Genomic DNA, 24,126 nt, shown 5'->3' with positions numbered 1-24,126 from the left:
AATTACTATAATTAAATAAATTATTCCTATTTAAAACTAAATACTTACCTATAAAATAAAACCTAATATAGCTACACTATAACTAATAGTTACATTGTAGCTATTTTAGGATTTATTTTTATTTTACAGGCAACTTTGTATTTATTTTAACTAGGCACAATAGTTATTAAATAGTTATTAACTATTTAATAACTACCTAGATAAAATAAATACAAATATACCTGTAAAATAAACCCTAACCTAAGTTACAATTACAAATAACACTACTCTATAATTAAATTAATTACCTAAACTACCTACAATTAAATACAATTTAATTAAATAAACTAAATTACGAAAAAAAACACTAAATTACAGAAAATAAAAAAGAAATTACAATATTTTAAACTAATTACACCTAATCTAATCTCCCTAATAAAATAAAAAAGCCCCCCAAAATAATAAAATCCCCTACCCTACACTAAATTACAAATATCCCTTAAAAGGGCCTTTTGCGGGGCATTGCCCCAAAATAATCAGCTCTATTACCAGCCCTTAAAAGGGCTTTTTGCGGGGCATTGCCCTAAAGTAATCAGCTCTTTTACCTGTAAAAAAAGAAATATAATACCCCCCTACATTACAACCCACCACCCACACACCCCTACTCTAAAACCCACCCGATCCCACCTTAAAAACCTAACACTACCCCATTGAAGATCACCCTACCTTGAGCCGTCTTCACCCAGCCGGGCACCAGTGGTCATCTGATGGGGCAGAAGAGGACATCCGGACCGGCAGAAGTCTTCATCCTATCTGGGCAGAAGAGGACATCCGGACCGGCAGACATCTTCATCCAAGCGGCATATTCTATCTTCATCCATCCGACGAGGAACGGCTCCATCTTGAAGACTTCCGGCGCGGAACATCCTTCTAGGCCGGCGACTACCCGACGAATGGCTGGTCCTTTAAATGACGTCATCCAAGATGGCGTCCCTCAAACAAATTCCCATTGGCGGATTCTATCAGCCAATCGGAATTAAGGTAGGAAACATCTGATTGGTTGATTTAATCAGCCAATCGGATTGAAGTTCAATTCGATTGGCTGATTGGATCAGCCAATAGAAGTAAATTAGAAACTTTTTTTTTAAATTGTATTTTCTATCTAAATCACAAAAGAAAAATATGGGGTTTCATGACCCTTTACATTATTTTTTTGTTAAATCGAAAAGAGAGGTTTTCAAATTGTGCAACAGTTTTTCAAAAAAATGGAGATTAATGTGCTTACTGAAACATGTTTTTTGTACATCTGAAGGTTCACCTATATATCTGTAAGTCTTGTTCTTATCAGCTAGTGAGCAGCTGATCCTTGGGGATTACCTGTGCACAAACATGCATTTCCTGCTATTTTCAGTCTCAACTAAAACTGTATTAACATACATTTTTGGGCAAAATGAATGATTGAGCACTGCTTTTTCATAACAATGATAACATATTTTTCAACTTAATACCCAATTTTAGTTTCACTCCACAGTCTTGTGTTTTGGAATTTCTTTAGAACTCCACTTAGTTTATAGTTTTAGACATTTACCCAGCCTATTTGGTATGCAATCTAGTTGTAATGGGGTTCTCAGATAATTGAATTAAATTATACGGACACAGATTCTAAGGATATACCTGATAAGGATAGGCCTGTTATAGTCTCTTATTTTTAGTAACTGATGGACCTGTTAATTCACAGTGCCAGCTAGTTAACCAGATGAACCAATCAGGGATGAAAACTTTACTATAAAGAGAGGAGGGAGTCCATTAGAATAGCCAGAATAGAAGAAGGATGAGCATGAAAATGAACGACCCTGCTACTAAAGATCAAAATAGGCTGTAGGGTGGTATCCCTTCAAAATGACTTCAGGCAAGATGTGTTTTTTAAGTAGAGTTGTGTTTTTACCATTTACAGTGTAGGATTAGAATGGTTTTATTATGTTAGCTATGGGCAGATAATTGAGTGTTAGAAGATTTCTTATTAGTGGTGCTGTGTAGGGAATTAAAGGGCCATAATACTCAAATGTTTAAACACTTGAAAGTGATGCAGTATAGCCGTAAAAAGCTGACTAGAAAATATCACCTGAACATCTCTATGTAAAAAAGAAATATATTTTACCTCAAAAGTTTCTCAGTAGCCACATCCCATTGTAAAGGACTTCTAAGCAACAAATCAGTATGTCTGTCCCGGGACAGCAGAAGGAGTGAGCTTACATGTATTTTCATCTTATTTACCTATTCAGCTTAAGGAAGTTTACAATGAAATCTCAGGAGAGTTAAGTCAAATCTCATGAGATCACAGTAAAAGAGTCCATGACCTCAGCACTGTTGATGCTGATTGGCTGCTATTCATTTCTTCATTTATTTTTACCTGCAGCTGGCAACAGCTGAGTATAACTTTTTACACAGAACTTACTCTGCTGAGGTGAAGAAATTGTGAGGTAAAATATCTTCCCTATGAATTGCAGTTATTATTACCTTTGTATAAAAGCAATATTGCATGTAGTTAAAAAAAATAGCAACACAGATTGGACATACAGGTTATAGGGAAAACATACATTTCAAAAGCTGAATAGTATTCCTTGTATAACAACATCACTAACATTTTGTTTGAACCATTATATTAAATGAAATCACATTAAATAAAAAGAAACCCTGCCTTATACTATGCATCTTATATATTTGAGCCCTTATAACTTTGTAATATTTTTTTTAAATATTTTTTTATCAGATAGTGTTCATATGAGTTCATATGAGTGCAATTGTACTTTTGAATGTATTTATGTTGTGTTTAATGCAATTTTTTTCTTCCCCTACCCTTTACGCGAGCTCTCAAGTCATGCTAACTCGATGAGCATAAATTGCCCTTGAGCAAATGCATTTACTTTCAACTCGTAATACTCGTTCTATTTCTGTTGTGCGCAAAAGCCAAGACAAAACAGATTTCGGGTTAGCGTGGTGCTCGTAATCTATCTTATACTTACCTATTTTATATTCCTAAATCTTTGACTTACAGCTATCTGCATATAAAGAAGTAACCTTTCTCTGACTGTTTTAATATGCATTATCATTTTTCTTAAGTGCTCATTACCCTTCTACAAAGTCTACAGTATTCTGCTCTAAAAATAAATAATAGCTCTTACAACATGAACATTTGAATAAGTTTACTAACCACAATGCCAGATGTGTCATTTAGGGTGACCTGTCCATAATTCCAGTTCGGACCATAATTTCCTTGTTTTTGAAATACAGTTATTTCTGTGTTATTTTCGAATAAAATAAGAACACTTAACTGGTAAACATGTACGCCATACATGTGGTACCTAGAATTTAACATGTTAAAGGTCAGATATGAAGTTAAGTACATAAAGACTTACATATTTTTTTTTGAACAGTTCTCAGTCATACCTTACGAGCATTATTTTTTTAACTGATTTACTTATAATAAATTAGACATTACAATGCAAAATGTGTGAATTCAAAATTAATATTTTTAAATGTTTAAAAACTGATATTTTTAGCACTTTTTACAAGATTTTGCAATGAAAAGCATTTCAGAGTTACATCCATTGAAAATCCTGGCGCACCTTATATCCTTGGACTCCTTTGCAGTGGGCAATTAGGGACAGATATAAATGAGCATGTGCTTTAATTTAACCGATTACTGTGTATTTTATTATAAACCATGTAAATGCAGACTAACCACAGACCATACAGAAATACCAACTCTAGCTATGTGTTTAACTATTGCAAAGGGCTTAAAGACCTAGGTAAAGTCTCACTTTTAGGTAACAAGCAATTGCACTGTCCAAACAGAAAAGCACTATTGAGCCAATCAGGAGCCACAGGTGCAGGTGCTTGCCAATAACTCCTTTAAAGATATAGGGCTGATCACAAGCTATCTGCTTACAATTATCATCATGTTAATGGCTGTTGATGAGTCACAACCTGTCATTGTCATTGTTTACTGGCAGCACTTTTTTTTTCAATATCATTTCAGTGGTCCTATATTTTAGCATGCTCTGGTTCTGTTTTACTGATTACTATTCAAATTCTCAATACTTAACAATACATTTGATAGGGTCAATTTTCACAAATAAATGTCAGCATTTAAAAGGATTTGATAAACCCTGGACAACACTTTTTGCCTAACTACTAAATACCTCCAAAAGTTTTTCAATATCATTTTGCTTTTGCGCATGGGTAAAACATACAGAAAATACCCTCTGCCACATTGGATAGCAATGTCACCAAACAGATACAATTACTTCCTGGTTGATTAATTAAAGTTAAAATAGTAACAATAAGTACTTTTTTTACACTAAATATTTTTTAGCAAAATTGATTTCCAAAAACACATGCCTGCTATACTGATTCACACCTGTCCGCAGGCCTCCCTAACAGGCCACATTTTGAGGATATCTGAACTGGAGCACAAGTGAAATAATCATCTGATTAGTAAACATGGTTATTTTACCTGCTCTCACCCAAGTGAAAACCAGTGCTCTAGGGTTTAAAAGCAAAGGTTAATCGCATACACCACCTATTAACATCCCTACATACTATGAAAAGGGATCAATCAAAATACATGCTCTATAATGATGTAATCGCTAAACCTAGGAAAGGGTTATTTTGATTGTTGTTGATCATGCACATTTTGCATTTTGATTACAAAATTATGGGGTTAACAATGTAGATAAATGCTTCGTGTTTTTGGGAAGCAATGTTTTTTTCTTTAATTCACAGTAATACAGGAAGTTAAATTTAAAGGGATAGTAAACATCTTTTAAAAATAAGGCATTTCTGTTATGTTGCTATACCTCCCACCATTTGGCTTATTTGGAGGAGTCCATCTGGGCTTAAGTCCACAGACAATAAGGCTAGCCACAGTCATAATAAAAATTCATTGATTTACAGTTGTTACCTAATACATCCAATTAGATACTTATATGTAGCATAGTTAGCCATGAAAAGTCAGCAAAAGCATTTCAAGTTCTCAGAATTATGAATTGCTCAAATTTCAGAGCTAAATTACATGAAAAGGGGACAAAATAAATCATTAAATATTATAACTAAACATGTTTTATAAAATTGTCAAGGTTTTTATTGTACCTTTAAAATACCATTAAATACAGTAGCATTGTATAATTAACACATGTATAATAAAAGGACAATGCAATAGCACTTATTCAAATCAGCATTGGATTTGTTTCTGACTATTTTCTTTTTTTTTTCACTTTCCTGCCTCCTGTATCATGTGACAGCCATCAGCAAATCAGACTTATATATGTACTAGGCGATAAGCCTGCCCAGAGGGCAGTCTATGTTGAAAAAATAAAAAACCCCAAGCTAAAGTTACAAAAAATAAAAAAAGTAAAATGCCTGAAAGGGGCATTTGTATGGGCATTGCCCTTACAAGGGCATTGAGCTCTTTTACTGCCCTTTAAAGGGCAATCAGCTCTTTTACAAGCCCAAAAAAACCCTAATCTAAAAAAAAAAACCTAAAAAATTTAAATAAAAAAGCCTAAGACTAAGACTCAAATAGATACTTACCGTTCCTGAAGTCCAGCGGAGAAGGTCTTTTTCCAGGCGGCTCCATCATCTTCTATCTTCATCCCGATGAAGGCGGCGCGGAGGTGCAGATCTGTCTTCCCGATACGTGGATCCTCAGCAGCGGTACTCAAAGGCGACAGTCCTCAGTGGCGGTCCTCGGTGGTGGACCGCGACGGCGTTCCTCAGCAGCATGGAGGCTCCTCTTCATCCGATATCCATTGTACACTAAAGATTGAATGCAAGGTACCGCAATCAATTTCGGTTACCTTGCAATCCTATTGGCTGAAATTTTAAAATCAGCCACTATGATTAGAGCTATTGGAAACCTATTGCCTGTTCAAATCAGCCAAAAAGATTTCAGTAGCTCTCATCCTATTGGCTGATTTCAAAATTTCAGCCAATAGGAATGCAAGGTACTCCAATAAATATATGGGGTACCTTGCATTCAATCTTCAGTGTGTAACGGATGATCGCATAAAAAGGAGCCTCCATGCTGCTGAGGACCGCCGCTGAGTATCCACGCATCGGTAAAGCCAACTCTGCACCTCCGCTCAGCGCCACCTTTGCTCTGGATGAAGATAGAAGATGATGGAGCTGCCTGGAACAAGACCTTCTCCGCCGGACTTCAGGAACAGTAAGTGCCTATTTGGGGCTTAGTGTTAAGATTCTTTTTTTTTTCAGATCAGGGATTTAATAGGCTGGAAAAGAGCTGATTGCCCTTTTAAAGGCAGTAAAAGAGCTGAATGCCCTTTTAAGGGCAATGCCCATACAAATGCCCCGTTAGGGGCAATGAGTAGTTTATTTTTTTTTAGTGTTAGGTTTTTTTTATTTTGGGGGGTTTGGTGGGTGGGGTTTCTTTACTGTTAGGGGGATTTAGTAATTTTTAAACGTAAAAGAAGGAGCTGTTTAACTTAGGGCAATGCCCTACAAAAGGCACTTTTAATTGTTATTGGTAGTCTAGATTTGGGGGTATTTTTATTTTGATTATTTTGTTTTTAATTTTTTGCAATTTAATGTTAGGATTTTTTATTTTAATTGTAATTTAGTAGTAATTGGGGATAATTTAGGGGGTGTTAGGTTAGGGGGCTTAGTAATTAAATTAGTTATTTGTGTTGTCGGTTGGCTGTACAGGGGTTAATAGGTTAATTAGGTTTATTGCAATGTGGAGGTTTGTCGGTTTAGGGGTTAATAGGTTAAATATGTTTATTGCGATGTGCGGGTTTTGCGGTTTAGGGGTTAATAGATTAATTAGGTTTATTGCGTAGTGGGGGGTTGGCGGTTTAAGAGTTAATATTTTAATTATGTTATTTGTGGATTAGGGGTTAATTACTTTATTGTTTTGCGATGTGGGAGTTGGCGGTTTCGATGTTTGTTAATACTTTGTGCGGGAGGTTAGTTTTTTTTGTTATACTTCGTGCGGGCGGTTACATGTATTTTTTAATTTATTGTGGGCTGTTAAGTGTTTTTTAGTTATTTTGTGCGGTTGCATTTTTTTTTTTTAAGGCTTCAGGTTTGCCTACGCTGCGGTGGATTCTTTCAACACCCTATCATTTTTGGAATCCACCAGGATTCAGCGATTCTTTTGGCTGTGTGTGCAGTCAACATTCTTTTGGCTGCCTCACACAGCCAACATTTCTTTGAGGATGCATGCGCAACTGGCGACACCGACGGAAGCGTTACAAACGCGATTATAGTGTAGATACACTGTAAAACTCTTGCACATGCTCAGTAGAAACAAGTGCCAAAAAAATGTCCACATACAAAGACTGTGTAACATTTTTATAATTGCATTCTTGTCTGAACCACAAAAGTTTAATTTTGACATTAATTATTAATTAATTATTATTATTGGTTATTTGTAGAGCGCCACCAGATTCCGCAGCGCTATAAACAAAGGCAGACCATAAATTATTATCTGCCCTTTCATGTCTGTTTCCCTATTTCTTTAATCTGTTCTTTGTCAACTCTTTGTCTACAACCTTGAGGGGACGTTTTGCTTTGGATTGAACAAGTATTGCAAGCTTTTTTTTTTATAAAAAAATGGTTGCTGATGAAATAAGGGAACTCCAGTATATTTTAATTATAAATAATACCAGAACTATTATTCTGTATATTATTTTCAACACACTTAGCCCCTGGAAAAAAAATGTAGATCAATACAATTTAATTGGTTTCCTTTTCCCTGTAAGGAAATAATTAACTAGACTTACAGTAAAAAGGAAAGTAGTTTACAGTGAAATAAAAATTGCTTTCCCTTAATATTTTCAGTAAATTCCATCCAATATTTTAAAACCAAACTCAAGCTGTCTACTTTCCATATTTTAGGTGAACTTATAATATCGAGCATGCAATAACTTATTCCCCCATAGAAGTCAATGGAGCAAAAAAGTTGAAAAAAAAACGAGCATCCAACTTGCGCCAAACCTGATCACATATTTCCCAGGGCACTAACTCAACATGAAAATATGAATATTTCAAATTCCAATGTTCTTCACATGGAAGAATATGTTCTACTTAATTATAAATACATATTTCTATATATATTTCTATATATATATATATATATATATATAAATATGTATATATATATATATATATATATATATATATATATATACAGTAGAGAATACCACTCACATTTTTGGAAATATTTTATTATATCTTTTCATGTGACAACACTGAAGAAATTACACTTTGCTACAATGTAAAGTAGTGAGTGTACAGCCTGTATAACAGTGTAAATTTGCTATCCCCTCAAAATAACTCAACACACAGCCATTAATGTCTAAACCGTTGGCAACAAAAGTGAGTACACCCCTAAGTGGAAATGTCCATATTGGGCCCAATTAGTCATTTTCCCTCACCAGGGTCATGTGACTCATTATTGTTACAAAGATCTCAGGTGTGCATGGGGAGCAGGTGTGTTAAATTTAGTGTTATCGCTCTTACACTCTCTGATACTGGTCACTGGAAGTTCAACATGGCACCTCATGGCAAACAACTCGCTGAGGATCTGAAAAAAAGAATTGTTGCTCTACATAAAGATGGCCTGGGCTATAAGAAGATTGCCAAGACCCTGAAACTGTGCTGCAGCACAGTGGGGAAGACCATACAGTGGTTTCACAGGACAGGTTCCACTCAGAACATGCCTCGCCATGGTCGACCAAAGAAGTTGAGTGCACATGCTCAGCGTCATATCCAGAGGTTGTCTTTGGGAAATAGACGTATGAGTGCTGCCAGCATTGCTGCAGAGGTTGGAGGGGTGGGGGGTCAGTCTGTCAGCACTCAGACCATACGCTGCATACTGCATAAAATTGGTCTGCATGGCTGTTGTCCCAGAAGGAAGCCTCTTCTAAAGATGATGCACAAGAAACACGCAAACAGTTTACTGAAGACAAGCAGACTAAGGACACGGATTACTGGAATCATGTCCTGTGGTCCGATGAGACCAAGATAAACTTATTTGGTTCATATGGTGTCAAGCATGTGTGGTGGCAACGAGGTGAGGAGTACAAAGATAAGTTTGTCTTGCCTACTGTCAAGCATGGTGGTGGGAGTGTCATGGTCTGGGCCTGCATGTGTGCTACTGGCACTGGGGAGCTACAGTTCATTGAGGGAATCATGAATGCCAACATGTACTGTGACATACTGAAGCAGAGCATGATCCCTTCCCTTCAGAGACTGGGCCTCAGGGCAGTATTCCAACATGATAACAACCCCAAACACACCTCCAAGACGACCACTGTCTTGCTAATGAAGCTGAGGGTATAGGTGATGGACTGGCCAAGCATGTCTCCAGACCTAAACCCTATTGAGCATCTGTGGGGCATCCTCAAACGGAAAGTGGGGGAGCACTCCATGATGTTGTCATGGAGGAGTGGAAGAGGTCTGTAATGGCAACTTGTGAAACTCTGGTGAACTCCATGCCCAAGAGGGTTAAGGCAGTGCTGGAAAATAATGATGGCCACACAAAATATTGACACTTTGGGCCCATTTTGGACATTTCCACTTAGGGGTGTACTCAATTTGTTGCCATTGATTTAGATATTAATGGCTGTGTGTTGAGTTATTTTGAGGGGATAGCAAATCTACGCTGTTATACAGGCTGTACACTCACTACATTACATTGTAGCAAAGTGTAATTTCTTCAGTGTTGTCACATGAAAAGATATAATAAAATATTTACAAAATTGTGAGGGATGTACTCACTTTTGTGAGATACTGTATATATATATATATATATATATATATATACTTACATATACATCATTAGACATGTATATGTATGTATGTATCTTAATGTTAAAGCCCTTTGCCTGCGACCTCATATCTGTGAGCCTTTATAACTTTTGTGTGCAATTTTATTTGTAATAGTTTTATTAGATGGTGTTATTAAGAGTGCAACTGTACCCTATAATGTATTTTTGATGTGTTTTGTGACACTTTTTTGTTTTGCGAAACAGTTACCGGAGCTCTGAGAACGCGGTATTCTATTCTATTCTATTGGGTTCTTGTAAAGCACGGCTATTCACCCCATAAGGGTCTCAAGGCGCTGAGGGTTGCAGTTCAGTCGAAGAGCCAGGTCTTGAGGTCCTTTCTGAACTTAGGGCGGTAGCTTGTCTTAGGTGCAGCAGGAGGGTGTTCCAAGTCTTGGCTGCCAGGTGAGAGAAGGATCTGCCTCCCGCTGTGGTTTTCCTGATGTGGTTGATGACTGCGAGGGCTTGTTCTGCTGATCGAAGTTGTCTGGCAGGGGTGTAGAAGGTAACACGGTGGTTCAAGTATTCGGGACCGATGTTGTGGAGGGCCTTGAATGCATGAGTGAGAAGCTTGAAGGTTATTCTTTTGTTGATGGGGAGCCAGTGCAGGTCCCGCAGGTATTTGGTGATGTGGCATTGACGATGGATGTCAATGATTAGTCTGGCCGAGGTGCTCTGGATGCGCTGCAGTCTATTTTGGAGCTTGATGGTGGTGCCGGCGTAGAGTGCATTACCATAGTCCAGTCGGCTGCTGACGAGGGCGTGAGTGATAATCTTCCTGGTCTCGGTTGGGATCCCTTTGAAGATCTTTTGCAGCAGGTGGAGTGTGTGGAAGCATGCAGAAGAGACGGCGTTGATTTGCCGATCCATGGAGAGCGATGAGTCCAGGATGATGCTTAGATTTCGTGCATGGTTGGTGGGGGTTGGAGGGTGTCCGAGGGCTGTGGGCCACCAGGAGTTATTCCAAGCGGATGTGGTGGGACTGAAGAGGAGGACTTTGGTCTTGTCTGCGTTCAGCTTTAGGCAGTTGTAGCTCATCCAGGTGGCGACTGCTGTCAGCCCTTCGTGGACGTTTCTCTTGGCGGTGGTGGGGTCACTGGTGAGTGAGATGATTAGCTGGGTGTTGTTGGCGTAGGAGACAATGTTGAGGTTGTCTCATCGGGCGATGGCGGTGAGAGGGGCCATGTAGATGTTAAATAGGGTGGGGCTCAGTGAAGAGCCTTGGGGTACACCGCAGCTGATTTCTGTGGGCTTGGAGGTGAAGGGTGGGAGTCTAACTTTCTGGGTTCTGCCGGTGAGGAAGGAGGTGATCCATTCCAGGGCTTTGTCGCGTATACCAACATCATGTAGTCGTTGAGGAGGGTGAGGTGGGAGACAGTGTCTAATGCTGCTGAGAGGTCTAGGAGAATGAGGGCGGCGGTCTCTCCTCAGTCGAGAAGGGTGAGGATGTCATCTGTCGAGGGTGGTTTCGGTGCTGTGGTTGCTCCTGAAACCGGATTGGGAGGGGTCCAGGGTGTGGTTGGCTTCGATGTAGTCAACGAGTTGCTCATTGATTGACTTTTCGATGACTTTGGCTGCAAAGGCGGAGCAAAGAGATTGGGCGGTAGTTCTTCGGATCATTGGGGTCAGCCGTGGGTTTTTTCAGTAGGGGTTTTAATTCTGCATGCTTCCAATCATCCGGGAAGTTGACAGTTTCGATGGAGCAGTTGATGGCGCTGCAGAGCTCGGGAGCTATGGAACCCGCTTTGTGATGCGGGCATGGGTCCGAGGGTGCTCCGGAGTGGATCGATCTCATGATTCTGATGGTGTCCTCTGTGGTAAGGGGGCTCCAGATGGTCCGTGGGGGGTAGGCGGTGGTGTATTTGGGTGAGGTATCGGTGGGAGTTGGTGGGTAGGCGGTGTTGGTTGAGTTCTGGGGCGCGAAGCTGTCATAGATGTCGATGATCTTGCGGTGGAAGTACATTGCGAGGTTATCACAGTGGACATTTCTCTTGGCGGTGGTGGGGTCACTGGTGAATGAGATGATTAGCTGGGTGTTGTCGGCGTAGGAGACAATGTTGAGGTCGTGTCATGGGCGAATGAAGTTTCCTTTAAATGACGTCATCCAAGATGGCATCCCTCGAATTCCGATTGGCTGATAGGATTCTATCAGCCAATCGGAATTAAGGTAAGAACATCTGATTGGCTGATTCAATCAGCCAATCAGATTCAAGTTCAATCCGATTGGATGATCCAATCAGCCAATCAGATTGAGCTTGCATTCTATTGGCTGTTCCGATCAATAAAACTCATACATTTTTGTGGTATAAAATACCAAATGCCGAACAGATAGCTTAGCATGCTAAGGCACTGTGGCTGAGCTCTGTAGCAACCCAAGGGTTGTAGGTTCAATCCCCGGTGAGGTCCACTCAGACTTTCATCCTTCCGAGGTCGATAAAATGAGCAGCACCTTGAGACCCTTACGGGTGATTAGCCGCACTTTACAAGTACCCAATACCATTTCATTAGGCTAGGTAAAAAAACAATTGAATTAATACATAATTAGTTTAGATGATCTTAGATTTCTTTACTAATTTAAAGGGATGTTAAACCCAAATAAATAATTTTGTTATTCAGACAGGACATACAATTTTTGAAAAAGTTCCAATTAACATCTATTAAGAAATTTGCTTTGTTCCCATGGTATTTTTAGTTGAAGAGATACCTAGGTAGGTTTCTGGAGCCCCTCATGGCAGGGAATAGTGCTGCCCTCTAGTGCTCCTGCAAATGGATAACATATTTGCAAAACTGCTACCATTATAATCCTTCAGAAACATGCACACTCAAGCTTTATTCAACAGAAGATACTAAGAGAACAAAGACAATTTGATAATACAAGTAAATTAGAAAGTTTTTTTAAAACTGCATGCTCTATCTGAAATCATGAAAGGAAACATTTGGGTTTCATGTCCCTTTAATGAGATTAAATGTTTAGATGCATAGTTCTAACTATATTACTCATATACTGTACATTTATCTAGGGAAGAGAGAGTGAACACTTTCTGAAATCTCCCTGCCTCTAAACAGTTTACACTGGTATCATGTTTACAGCTTAGTGTTTTTACTACACGGATCAAGCATCTAAAACTAGTCAAGTGTTACTTGTCCCTATTTAACATCTAGGGTTTTCAGAGGTCATTTACAGGGCAACAAAATAAGTCGTTTCTTTAGGAAAAAATAAGTATATACATAAATCATATATGTGTCTCTGTGTTATCTATACAAGAATGTCGCTCAGAAAATAGTAGCCAGAAGGATGAAAAGAATTAAAGGGACAGTCTACAGAAGAATTGTTATTCTTTAAAAGATAGATAATGCCTTTATTACCCATTCCCCAGTTTTGCATAACCAACACAGTTATATTAATACACTTTTTACCTCTGTGATTACCTTGTATATAAGCCTCTGCAAACTGCCTCTTATTTCGGTTCTTTTGACAGACTTGCGTTTTAGCCAATCAGTGTGGGCTCCTAGGAACTCCACGTGCATGAGCACAGTGTTATCTATATGAAATCATGAACTAACACCCTCTAGTGGTAAAAAACTGTCAAAATGCCCTGAGCTAAGAGGCGGCCTTCAGGGGCTTAGAAATTAGCATATGAACCTCCTAGATTTAGCTATCAACTAAGAATACTAAGAGAACAAAGCAAAATTGGTGATAGAAGTAAATTGGATTTTTTTTTAAAATTACATGCCCTATCTAAATCATGAAAGTTTATTTTGGTCTATACTGTCCCTTTAAGAGAGATTAGAGGCAGGGATATGAGGTATATGAGATTTAAATCTGGCAGAAGTCTAGTTAAATATTAATATCTGAGCAACATCCAGGGTGGTAGAAATCTAGACCAGGTTATAGACAATCAGTTACACGAGTAAGTAATGACCAGCAGATCACAGTACTGTACAATGGCCATCAAAACACAATAGCAGGTAATGGTCAGCAGAGAACAGCAAGCTGATAAGGCCAGCAATACACTGTATTGGGAATAGGCAACAGGAGGCAATATAAGTAATGACAGCAGGATTCCAGAATTAAAAGAGAATGGGCAAGGTGGGTGTAGCCTAGAAAAAAACATATGTCCACAGGAAAGCTTTGCATTCTAGGAAAGAAGGCAAAATGATGGAAACTCCTGGAGAACCCTAGAACACTAGAACATAATGACATAAATGTACCTCAAAAATGCATATATTTACAAACTGTAAAACACAGAACTAGGTGCTGTATTGTACCCTATTCAATTCATTTAAAATTGCATATGTCTCTTTAAAGGGCCATGAAACCCAAAATGTTTATTTTATGATTCCGATAGAGAATACAATGTTAAACAACATGCAATTTACTTATATTATCTAATTTGTTTCATTCTTTAGGTATCCTTTGTTAAAGAAATAGAAAATAAAATGGATGAGCCAATCACACAAGCCATCTATGTGCAGCCACCAATCAGCAGCTACTGGGCCTATTTAGATATCATTTTCAACAATGGATTTCAAGAGAATAAAGCAAATTAGATAACTGAAATAAATTGGAAAGTTATTTAAAATGTAATGTTCTTTCTAAATCACAAAAGAAAAAATTGGGGTTCATGTTACTTTAGCTAGCTCCCTAATCTACAAAGTGTAGATTTACTTTTTTAACAGCTCTTTAAATATAGTACAGTTCTTAAATATATAAAAATAAAATTATGCAGTAAAACTTACTAACCAATCTTGTGTTTAAGAAATTGGAACTAAAGTATATAGGAAAGATAAAAAATAAAGCAAAAAAGCAAATTGTAGATTTATTTTTATTGATTTGCTCATATTCCTCATCAAAATTGCCTTGCTGACTCTGAAGATATAAACTAGTTAACCTTGTGCAAAATGTTAATTAGGTTGTCATTCTCACTATGGCCACGTTCTTTAGGAATATAAATGGCTTTGTAGTGACTCTTGCTGTTAGCCCTTTCTAATTTAAGAAAATAAAATATAATTTTTCTTTTTATAATAGTAACATACCAGAAACTTAAACATGAGGGTTCTGTTGTTAGAATTAAAGGAAGGCTTAAAAGCCGAACTGTTTCACTAAATCCTGGTCCAGTTGGTGTTGATATATAATGTCCTGTGGAAAATAACGAAAATAAGGTAAATGAAACAGTATCAATAACATTTATTAGAATGCTAAATTTAATTTAATTACCCAGTTTGCAAAGTAAATATAAGTACAATTATAATTGGCTATAATAAAGAAGCAAAGCTATGCGTTTATTTAAATGCATATTTATTTTTACTTTCAAATACAGGTATATGTTATTAAAGGATCTATATACCGTAATTACAAATATATACACCTTGAAGAAACAACTGTAATGTTCTGATACTATCTTTAATGTCAAACAGCTGGATAGCTTAATTAGTTTGGTGCACTGCAAGCACCTTAAATAATGTTAATTTCTAATTTATAGTAGTTTTACCAGAGCATGGTTTCATTTAAATTATTTGTGTGTCATGTAGTTTTTTTTAGCTAAAAGATTAAACCTAATGGATTTGACAACTTTTGCAAATAATGTATCAGACTAACAAATAATATATGTTGAGAAGAGACAAATAAATGTATAATATTTGAATTTTGGAAAGCAGTAGAATTTAAAAGGATGTATTATTTTTGCTTCAATATGAATTTAGTTAAGCTTCCACGTCATTTAAAAAAAAAAAAAAAAACAGCTTAAGGAAAGAAATAGTTGAGTTGTCTGTTAGGTAAAATCATTTGAATAGTTATGTTAGTTATATTTCCTATTCATTCTAATTTTTATTCTAATAATTTTTATTTTTGGACAATTTGAATAAGACAGTATTTGTGTATTTGAATTTGTTAATATACAGTTGTGTAAGGTTTTTGGTTGATATGATCTATTTTGAGATAACCCCCTGATTTGGATTTTTTTTTTTTTTTTAAATAAAAGTGTTATGAGAAGGCATGGTAGCTATTACTGTACAATATAGCACAAGTGAGAAGTACTAGCACATAGGGTAGGTCAAGGTTAAATTATTTTTCTTAATAGAGAACATCATTCTTTTTTGTTGTCTCATAGTTTCTTCCCATTGGGTTATAGGCATGATGAAATTGATTTAAAAGAAGCGGCAGCAATATATTATCTCATTGGTATTATTGAAGAAAAAAAAGTGTGAAACCTCCTACTTGCAACCTACTTAAAAATAACTACCTACTTAAAGGGACACTTTACCCAATTTTTTTCTTTCGTGATTCTGATAGAGTATGACATTTTAAGCAACTTTCTAATTTACTCCTATTATCAATTTTTCTTCGATTTCTTGCTATCTTTATTTGAAAAAGAAGGAATCTAAGCTTTTCTGGGGGTTCAGAACTCTGGACAGCACTTTTTTTATTGGTGGATGAATTTATCCACCAATCAGCAAGGACAACCCAGGTTGTTCACCAAAAATGGGCCGGCATCTAAACTTACTTTCTTGCATTTAAAATAAAGATACCAAGAGAAGGAAGATAATAGGTGTAAATTAGAAAGTTGCTTAAAATGTCATACTCTATCAGAATCATGAAAGAAAAAAATTGGGTACAGTGTCCCTTTAAAAAATGAAAGATATATGGGCACCCACTATTTAAAGTGATCCTGTTGCATTATTTTTACACATACTAGGGGGGCATCCACATCTCTATCCAAATGTACATTTTTATTTATTTGTTACAATATTTAGCATGTATTGTCAGGCAGCTATTTAAAAAGCCAGTGGGATTGTGTACCCCATGCAACTCCTCACTGAAAACTCAGGTGAAATATCTTCAGCTCTTTGATAAGTTACACCATTTAAATCAATAAGAAGGGATAAAACGAGTATGCAGGAAGAAAAGCTGGGGTAATATTCCTCACCCCTGGCTGTCTAGCCACAACAATAACTGATGCTGTAATTAATGAACATCTGTTGATCCTTACAATTAATATGTGATTGCATAAAAATTAGTTTATTGCTTATTTAAATAAAGCAATTTATCTTAGTAGTTTGGGGGTTTATGTGCTGTGGTTTCCTCCATGTCATAAATAGGAGTCAATAGGGTTTCCATCTTGTCACTTCTTTTTAATAACAATCATATTGACTTTACCAGTAGTCAAATAATATTCTGCAAGTATGAGAGCAGCTACCTTTTTGTATTGCTTTTTAAATCTATCATCTATCTATCTATCATCTCTGTCTAGCTATCTAGAATCTATCTATCTATCTATCTATCTATCTATCATCTCTTTCTCTCACTCTCTCTCCCCCTCTCACTCTCACCCCTCCCTCTCTCTATCTTTCTATCAATCAATCAATCAATCAATCAATCAATCAATCTATCTATCTATCTATCTATCTATCTATCTATGTTACAGGGTTATGTTATTTGACATCCCTAGGGAGAGTGGGGCAAAGCACACTTTTTACACAAAATAATAAAATGTTTAATGTCCTTTTAACTTACAAGGGAATTCAACATACAATTTTGTTTTTAAATCTAATGCACAAGCCTATCAAATCTGTTTTTTTTTTTTTTCTTGTTGCACAGAACAGAATTTTGATGTCTGGCATCTATAATCTCATTGTATTACATATGAAAATAAAAAGCAATATCACACAAAACTGTACGATACACTTCTTTTAAAATCATAACTTTCAAACAAGTTCATTCTAGAAGTGTTACAAATGCTTCTTCAAATATGTCTCTTGAGAATAAAATAGCAAAAAAAGGAAGAATATTGTACAATATCTATAACTGCAATGTGTGCTTACATGTGGATCTAAACAGCTGCAGCATTATAGTTTCTCTAAAAGGTCTTTTATATTTTTCATTACATCCACAAAAAGCAACAATATTATTTCAGTTATGTTTTGTAACAGAACATTGTTTTAATTTAGAATTATCTAATCTTGGATATATTGTGCCTTCCACACAATGAAAAAAATGAGCAAAGAAAAAAAAAAAAAAAGGAACTCAAAAGACCGGAATAGTTCAGTTAATACCTAACAGCTAGATTTAGAGTTTTGTCGGTAAGGACCCGCGTAGCTAACGCTGGCTTTTTTCTGGCCGCACCATAAAAATAACTCTGGTATTGAGAGTCCACATAAAGGCTGCGTTAGGCTCCAAAAAAGGAGCGTAGAGCATATTTAACGCAACTGCAACTCTCGATACCAGAGTTGCTTACGGACGCGGCCAGCCTCAAAAACGTGCTCGTGCACGATTCCCCCATAGGAAACAATGGGGCTGTTTGAGCTGAAAAAAAACCTAACACCTGCAAAAAAGCCGCGTTCAGCTCCTAACGCAGCCCCAATGTTTGCTATGGGGAAACACTTCCTACGTCTGCACTTAACACTCTAACATGTACCCCGAGTCTAAACACCCCTAACCTTACACTTATTAACGCCCCCCTGCTATCGCTGACCCCTGCATATTATTATTAACCCCTAATCTGCCGCTCCGTAAACCGCCGCTACTTACATTATCCCTATGTACCCCTAATCTGCTGCCCCTAACACCGCCGACACCTATTTTATATTTATTAACCCCTAATCTGCCCCCCACAACGTCGCCTCCACCTGCCTACACTTATTAACCCCTAATCTGCCGACCAGACCTGAGCGCTACTATAATAAAGTTATTAACCCCTAATCCGCCTCACTAACCCTATAATAAATAGTATTAACCCCTAATCTGCCCTCCCTAACATCGCCGACACCTAACTTCAATTATTAACCCCTAATCTGCCGACTAGAGCTCACCGCTATTCTAATAAATGTATTAACCCATAAAGCTAAGTCTAACCCTAACACTAACACCCCCCTAAATTAAATATAATTTACATCTAACGAAATTAATTATCTCTTATTAAATAAATTATTCCTATTTAAAGCTAAATACTTACCTGCAAAATAAATCCTAATATAGCTACACTATAAATTATAATTATATTATAGCTATTTTAGGATTAATATTTATTTTACAGGTAACTTTGTAATTATTTTAACCAGGTACAATAGCTATTGAATAGTTAATAACTATTTAATAGTTACCTAGTTAAAATAATAACAAAATTACCTGTAAAATAAATCCTAACCTAAGTTACAATTAAACCTAACACTACACTATCATTAAATTAATTAAATAAAATATCTACAATTACCTACAATTAAACCTAACACTACACTATCAATACATTAATTAAATACAATATCTACAAATAACTACAATGAAATAAACTAACTAAAGTACAAAAAATAAAAAAGAACTAAGTTACAAAAAATAAAAAAATATTTACAAACATAAGGAAAATCTTACAACAATTTTAAACTAATAACACCTACTCTAAGCCCCCTAATAAAATAACAAAGCCCCCCAAAATAAAAAATGCCCTACCCTATTCTAAATTACTAAAGTTCAAAGCTCTTTTACCTTACCAGCCCTGAACAGGGCCCTTTGCAGGGCATGCCCCAAAGAATTCAGCTCTTTTGCCTCTAAAAAAAAACATACAATACCCCCCCCAACATTACAACCCACCACCCACATACCCCTAATCTAACCCAAACCCCCCTTAAATAAACCTAACACTAAGCCCCTGAAGATCATCCTACCTTGTCTTCACCATGCCAGGTTCACCGATCCGTCCTGGCTCCAAAATCTTCATCCAACCCAAGCGGGGGCTGGCGATCCATCATCCGGCGGCTGAAGAGGTCCAGAAGAGGCTCCAAAGTCTTCATCCTATCCGGGAAGAAGAGTAGATCCGGACCGGCAACCATCATCTTCAGGAATTAAGGTAGGAATATTCTGATTGGCTGATGGAATCAGCCAATCAGAATCAAGTTCAATCCGATTGGCTGATCCAATCAGCCAATCAGATTGAGCTCGCATTCTATTGGCTGTTCCGATCAGATTGATCTTGATTCTGATTGGCTGATTCCATCAGCCAATCAGAATATTCCTACCTTAATTCCGATTGGCTGATAGAATCCTATCAGCCAATCGGAATTCGAGGGACGCCATCTTGGATGACGTCCCTTAAAGGAACCGTCATTCTTCAGTTGGACGTCGCCGGATGAAGATGGGTCCGCGGTGGAGGTCTTCAGGATGGAGCCGGTCCTCATCGGATGAAGATAGAAGATGCCGCTTGGAAGATGATGGTTGCCAGTCCGGATCTACTCTTCTTCCCGGATAGGATGAAGACTTTGGAGCCTCTTCTGGAGCTCTTCAGCCGCCGGATGATGGATCGCCAGCCCCCGCTTGGGTTGGATGAAGATTTTGGAGCCAGGACGGATCGGTGAACCTGGTATGGTGAAGACAAGGTAGGATGATCTTCAGGGGCTTAGTGTTAGGTTTATTTAAGGGGGGTTTGGGTTAGATTAGGGGTATGTGGGTGGTGGGTTGTAATGTTGGGGGGGTATTGTATGTTTTTTTTTACAGGCAAAAGAGCTGAACTTCTTGGGGCATGCCCCGCAAAGGGCCCTGTTCAGGGCTGGTAAGGTAAAAGAGCTTTGAACTTTAGTAATTTAGAATAGGGTAGGGCATTTTTTTTATTTTGGGGGGCTTTGTTATTTTATTAGGGGGCTTAGAGTAGGTGTAATTAGTTTAAAATTGTTGTAATATTTTTCTTATGTTTGTAAATATTTTTTTATTTTTTTGTAACTTAGTTCTTTTTTATTTTTTGTGCTTTAGTTAGTTTATTTCATTGTAGTTATTTGTAGGTATTGTATTTAATTTATTTATTGATAGTGTAGTGTTAGGTTTAATTGTAGGTAATTGTAGGTATTTTATTTAATTAATTTATTGATAGTGTAGTGTTAGGTTTAATTGTAACTTAGGTTAGGATTTATTTTTCAGGTAAATTTGTAATTATTTTAACTATTTTAGCTATTAAATAGTTCTTAACTATTTAATAGCTATTGTGCCTGGTTAAAATAAATACAAAGTTACCTGTAAAATAAATATTAATCCTAAAATAGCTATAATATAATTATAATTTATATTGTAGCTATATTAGGATTTATTTTACAGGTAAGTATTTAGCTTTAAATAGGAATAATTTATTTAATAAGAGATAATTAATTTTGTTAGATTAAAATTATATTTAATTTAGGGGGGTGTTAGTGTTAGGGTTAGACTTAGCTTTAGGGGTTAATACATTTATTAGAATAGCGGCGAGATTCGGTCGGCAGATTAGGGGTTAATAATTGAAGTTAGGTGTCGGCGATGTTAGGGAGGGCAGGTTAGGGGTTAATAAATATAATATAGGGGTCGGCAGTGTTAGGGGCAGCAGATTAGGGGTACATAGCTATAATGTAGCTGGCGGCTCTTTGCGGTCGGCAGATTAGGGGTTAATTATTGTAGGTAGGTGGCGGCGACATTGTGGGGGGCAGGTTAGGGGTTAATAAATATAATATAGGGGTCGGCGATGTTAGGGCAGCAGATTAGGGGTACATAGCTATAATGTAGCTGGCAGCGGCATTCGGACGGCAGATTAGGGGTTAATAAGTGTAGGTAGCTGGCTGCGACATTGTGGGGGGCAGATTAGGGGTTAATAAATATAATATAGGGGTCGGCGGTGTTAGGGGCAGCAGATTAGGGGTACATAAGGATAATGTAGGTGGCGGTCGGCAGATTAGGGGTTAAAAAAATTTAATCGAGTTGCAGCGATGTGGGGGGACCTCGGTTTAGGGGTACATAGGTAGTTTATGGGTGTTAGTGTACTTTAGAGTACAGTAGTTAAGAGCTTTATGAACCTGCGTTAGCCCAGAAAGCTCTTAACTACTGACTTTTTTCTGCGGCTGGAGTTTTGTCGTTAGAATTCTAACGCTCACTTCAGACACGACTCTAAACACCGGAGTTAGAAAAATCCCATTGAAAAGATAGGATACGCAATTTACGTAAGGGGATCTGCGGTATGGAAAAGTCGCGGCTGAAAATTGAGCGTTAGACCCTTTTTTTAATGACTCCAAATACCGGAGGTAGCCTAAAACCAGCGTTAGGAGCCTCTAACGCTGGTTTTCACGGCTACCGCCAAACTCCAAATCTAGGCCTTAGTGTTTTGTTTTTGATATGATGATAACATTTCACTTGTGAGAGTATTACTGCTTTAAGGAATGTGACCTTTTAAAAAAGTTATAGTTTTACAGAATCTGCTGATATATTTTGTTATTTTCTTTCACTAAATTAATATTACAAACATTAGTCTTTTTGGCCAAGTAAAACAACAACAGTTTTATACGTTTTTAGGGAATACAAGAAAAAAGAAAAAAAAAAATGAATGTCAGTTCACTAAGGGTTATTATAATCATCATTGTGTGTATTAGTATTTATTAAAGTGCAATACAATCATTATTTTAATGACAGTATTTTTTTTTAAAGTTCAGGAGCTGAATACAGCTATATTTTTCTCTGTATTGCTCAGGAACATATATTTGTAAACTAATGGAAAGTGCTGGTGATAGCACTACCTTTGACAGCAGATTTCAGAGTTAAAGGGTCAAAATTAAACTTTTATGATTCAGTTAGGGCATGCAATTTTAAAAAAAATCTTTCCAATTTCCTTTTATCATCAAATTTGCTTTGTTCTATTGGTATTCTTTGTTGAAAGCTAAACCTAGGTAGGCTCATGTGATAATTCCTAAGCCCTTAAAGGCTGCCTCTTAATTTTGACATATTTTCACAGCTAGATAGCACTAGTTCATGTGTGCCATATAGATAACATTGTGCTCACACCATGGAGTTACTGAAGAGTCAGCACTGATTACCTAAAATGTATGCTTGTCAAAAGAACTAAATAAGGGGGTAGTGTGCAGAGGCTTAGATACAAGGTAATCTCAGAGGTAAAGAGTGTATAAATAACAGTGTTGGTTTTGCAAAACTGGGGCATGGGTAATAAAGGGATATCTATCTTTTTAAACAATATAAATTCTGTAGTAGACTGTCCCTTTAAGAATTGGATTTTCAATCTTTAAATTGTACAATGTTACATTATTTGTGTAACTTGCTTTGGATGCTTAGTTTATTTTTTTTATGTATCTATATTTTATTTTATTTTTTTACAAATTTGTAGTAAGACATTTTTACTAAAAATAGACCCTGCTTGTTCCTGACCAGTCATACAGCTGAGAGGTTATCCCAGCCATGCTATAAACAAGCATATTGAATTTGCAATAATTTTCTGTTTTAATCAATGTAATGTTATTAAATTGTTCCTGTATGGGATGCTAATTTTTTTCTCTCGATTTAAACAGTTTTAAGTGATACAAAATTGATTGGAACAGCCAATAGAATGCATGTTCAATCCTATTTGCTGATTGCAACAGCCAATAGGATTGAAGCTCAATCCTATTGGATGATTGCATCAGCCAATAGGATTTTTTACCCTTTAATTCTGATTGGCTGATAGAATTCTATCAGCCAATCGGAATTCAAGGGACGCCATCTTGGATGACGTCCCTTAAAGGGAAGCTTCAGTGTACAGTTGGGACTGTATGAAGAGGATGCTTCGCACCGGATGTCTTGAAGATGGAGCCGCTCCATGTCGGAAGGATGAAGATAGAAGATGCCGTCTGGATGAAGACTTCTGCCCGCCTGGAGGACCACTTCTTGCCGCTTGGATGAAGATTTCTCCCGACTTCGTTGAGGACTTCTGCCCGCTTGGATGAAGACTTCTCCTGACTGGATGAGGATGGATGTCCGGTCTTCAAAAACTGTAAGTGGATCTTTGGGAGATAGTGTTAGGTTTTGTGAAGGGTTTATTGGGTGGGTTTTATTTTTAGATTAGGGTCTTTGGGCAATGTAAAAGAGCTAAAAGCCCTTTTAAGGGCAATATCCATCCAAATGCCCTTTTCAGAGCAATGGGGAGCTTAGGTTTATTTAGATAGGATTTTATTTGGAGGGTTTGGTTGTGTGGGTGGTGGGTTTTACTGTTGGGGGGTTGTTTGCATTTTTTTTTACAGGTAAAAGAGATGATTTCTTTGGGGCAATGCCCCGCAAAAGGCCCTCTTAAGGGCTATTGGCAATTTAGTGTAGACTAGGGTTTGTTTTGTTTGGGGGGGGGGGCTTTTTTATTTTGATAGTGCTATCAGATTAGGTGTAATTAGTTTAAATATTTGATAATTTCTTTTTTGTTTTGTGTAATTTAGTGGGTTTTTTTTTTAATTTAGTTAATTGTATTTAATTAATGTAATTTATTTAGTTTTAGTGTAATGTTTCATTTAACTGTAAGACAGGTTAGGTTTTATTTCACAGGTA

At 37.0% G+C, this 24,126-nt stretch overlaps 1 protein-coding gene across 1 annotated transcript in view; it reads right to left on the bottom strand.

Moving 5' to 3' along the window:
- The window catches only part of TMPRSS15 (transmembrane serine protease 15), an 839,864-nt gene that overhangs the window by 415,732 nt on the left and 400,006 nt on the right, over window positions 1–24,126 (bottom strand). Inside the window, exons 15-16 of the mRNA XM_053705190.1 lie at window positions 14,865–14,967; window positions 3,191–3,341 (exon numbers count right to left, since the gene is read on the bottom strand). Coding sequence (XP_053561165.1) covers window positions 3,191–3,341; window positions 14,865–14,967 — 254 coding nt within the window. The remainder of the gene's footprint in view (window positions 1–3,190; window positions 3,342–14,864; window positions 14,968–24,126) is intronic.

The sequence above is a fragment of the Bombina bombina genome, chromosome 3, assembly GCF_027579735.1.
Source record: "Bombina bombina isolate aBomBom1 chromosome 3, aBomBom1.pri, whole genome shotgun sequence".
NCBI lineage: Eukaryota > Metazoa > Chordata > Amphibia > Anura > Bombinatoridae > Bombina > Bombina bombina.
This window is presented reverse-complemented; position numbering and strand designations above follow the sequence as displayed.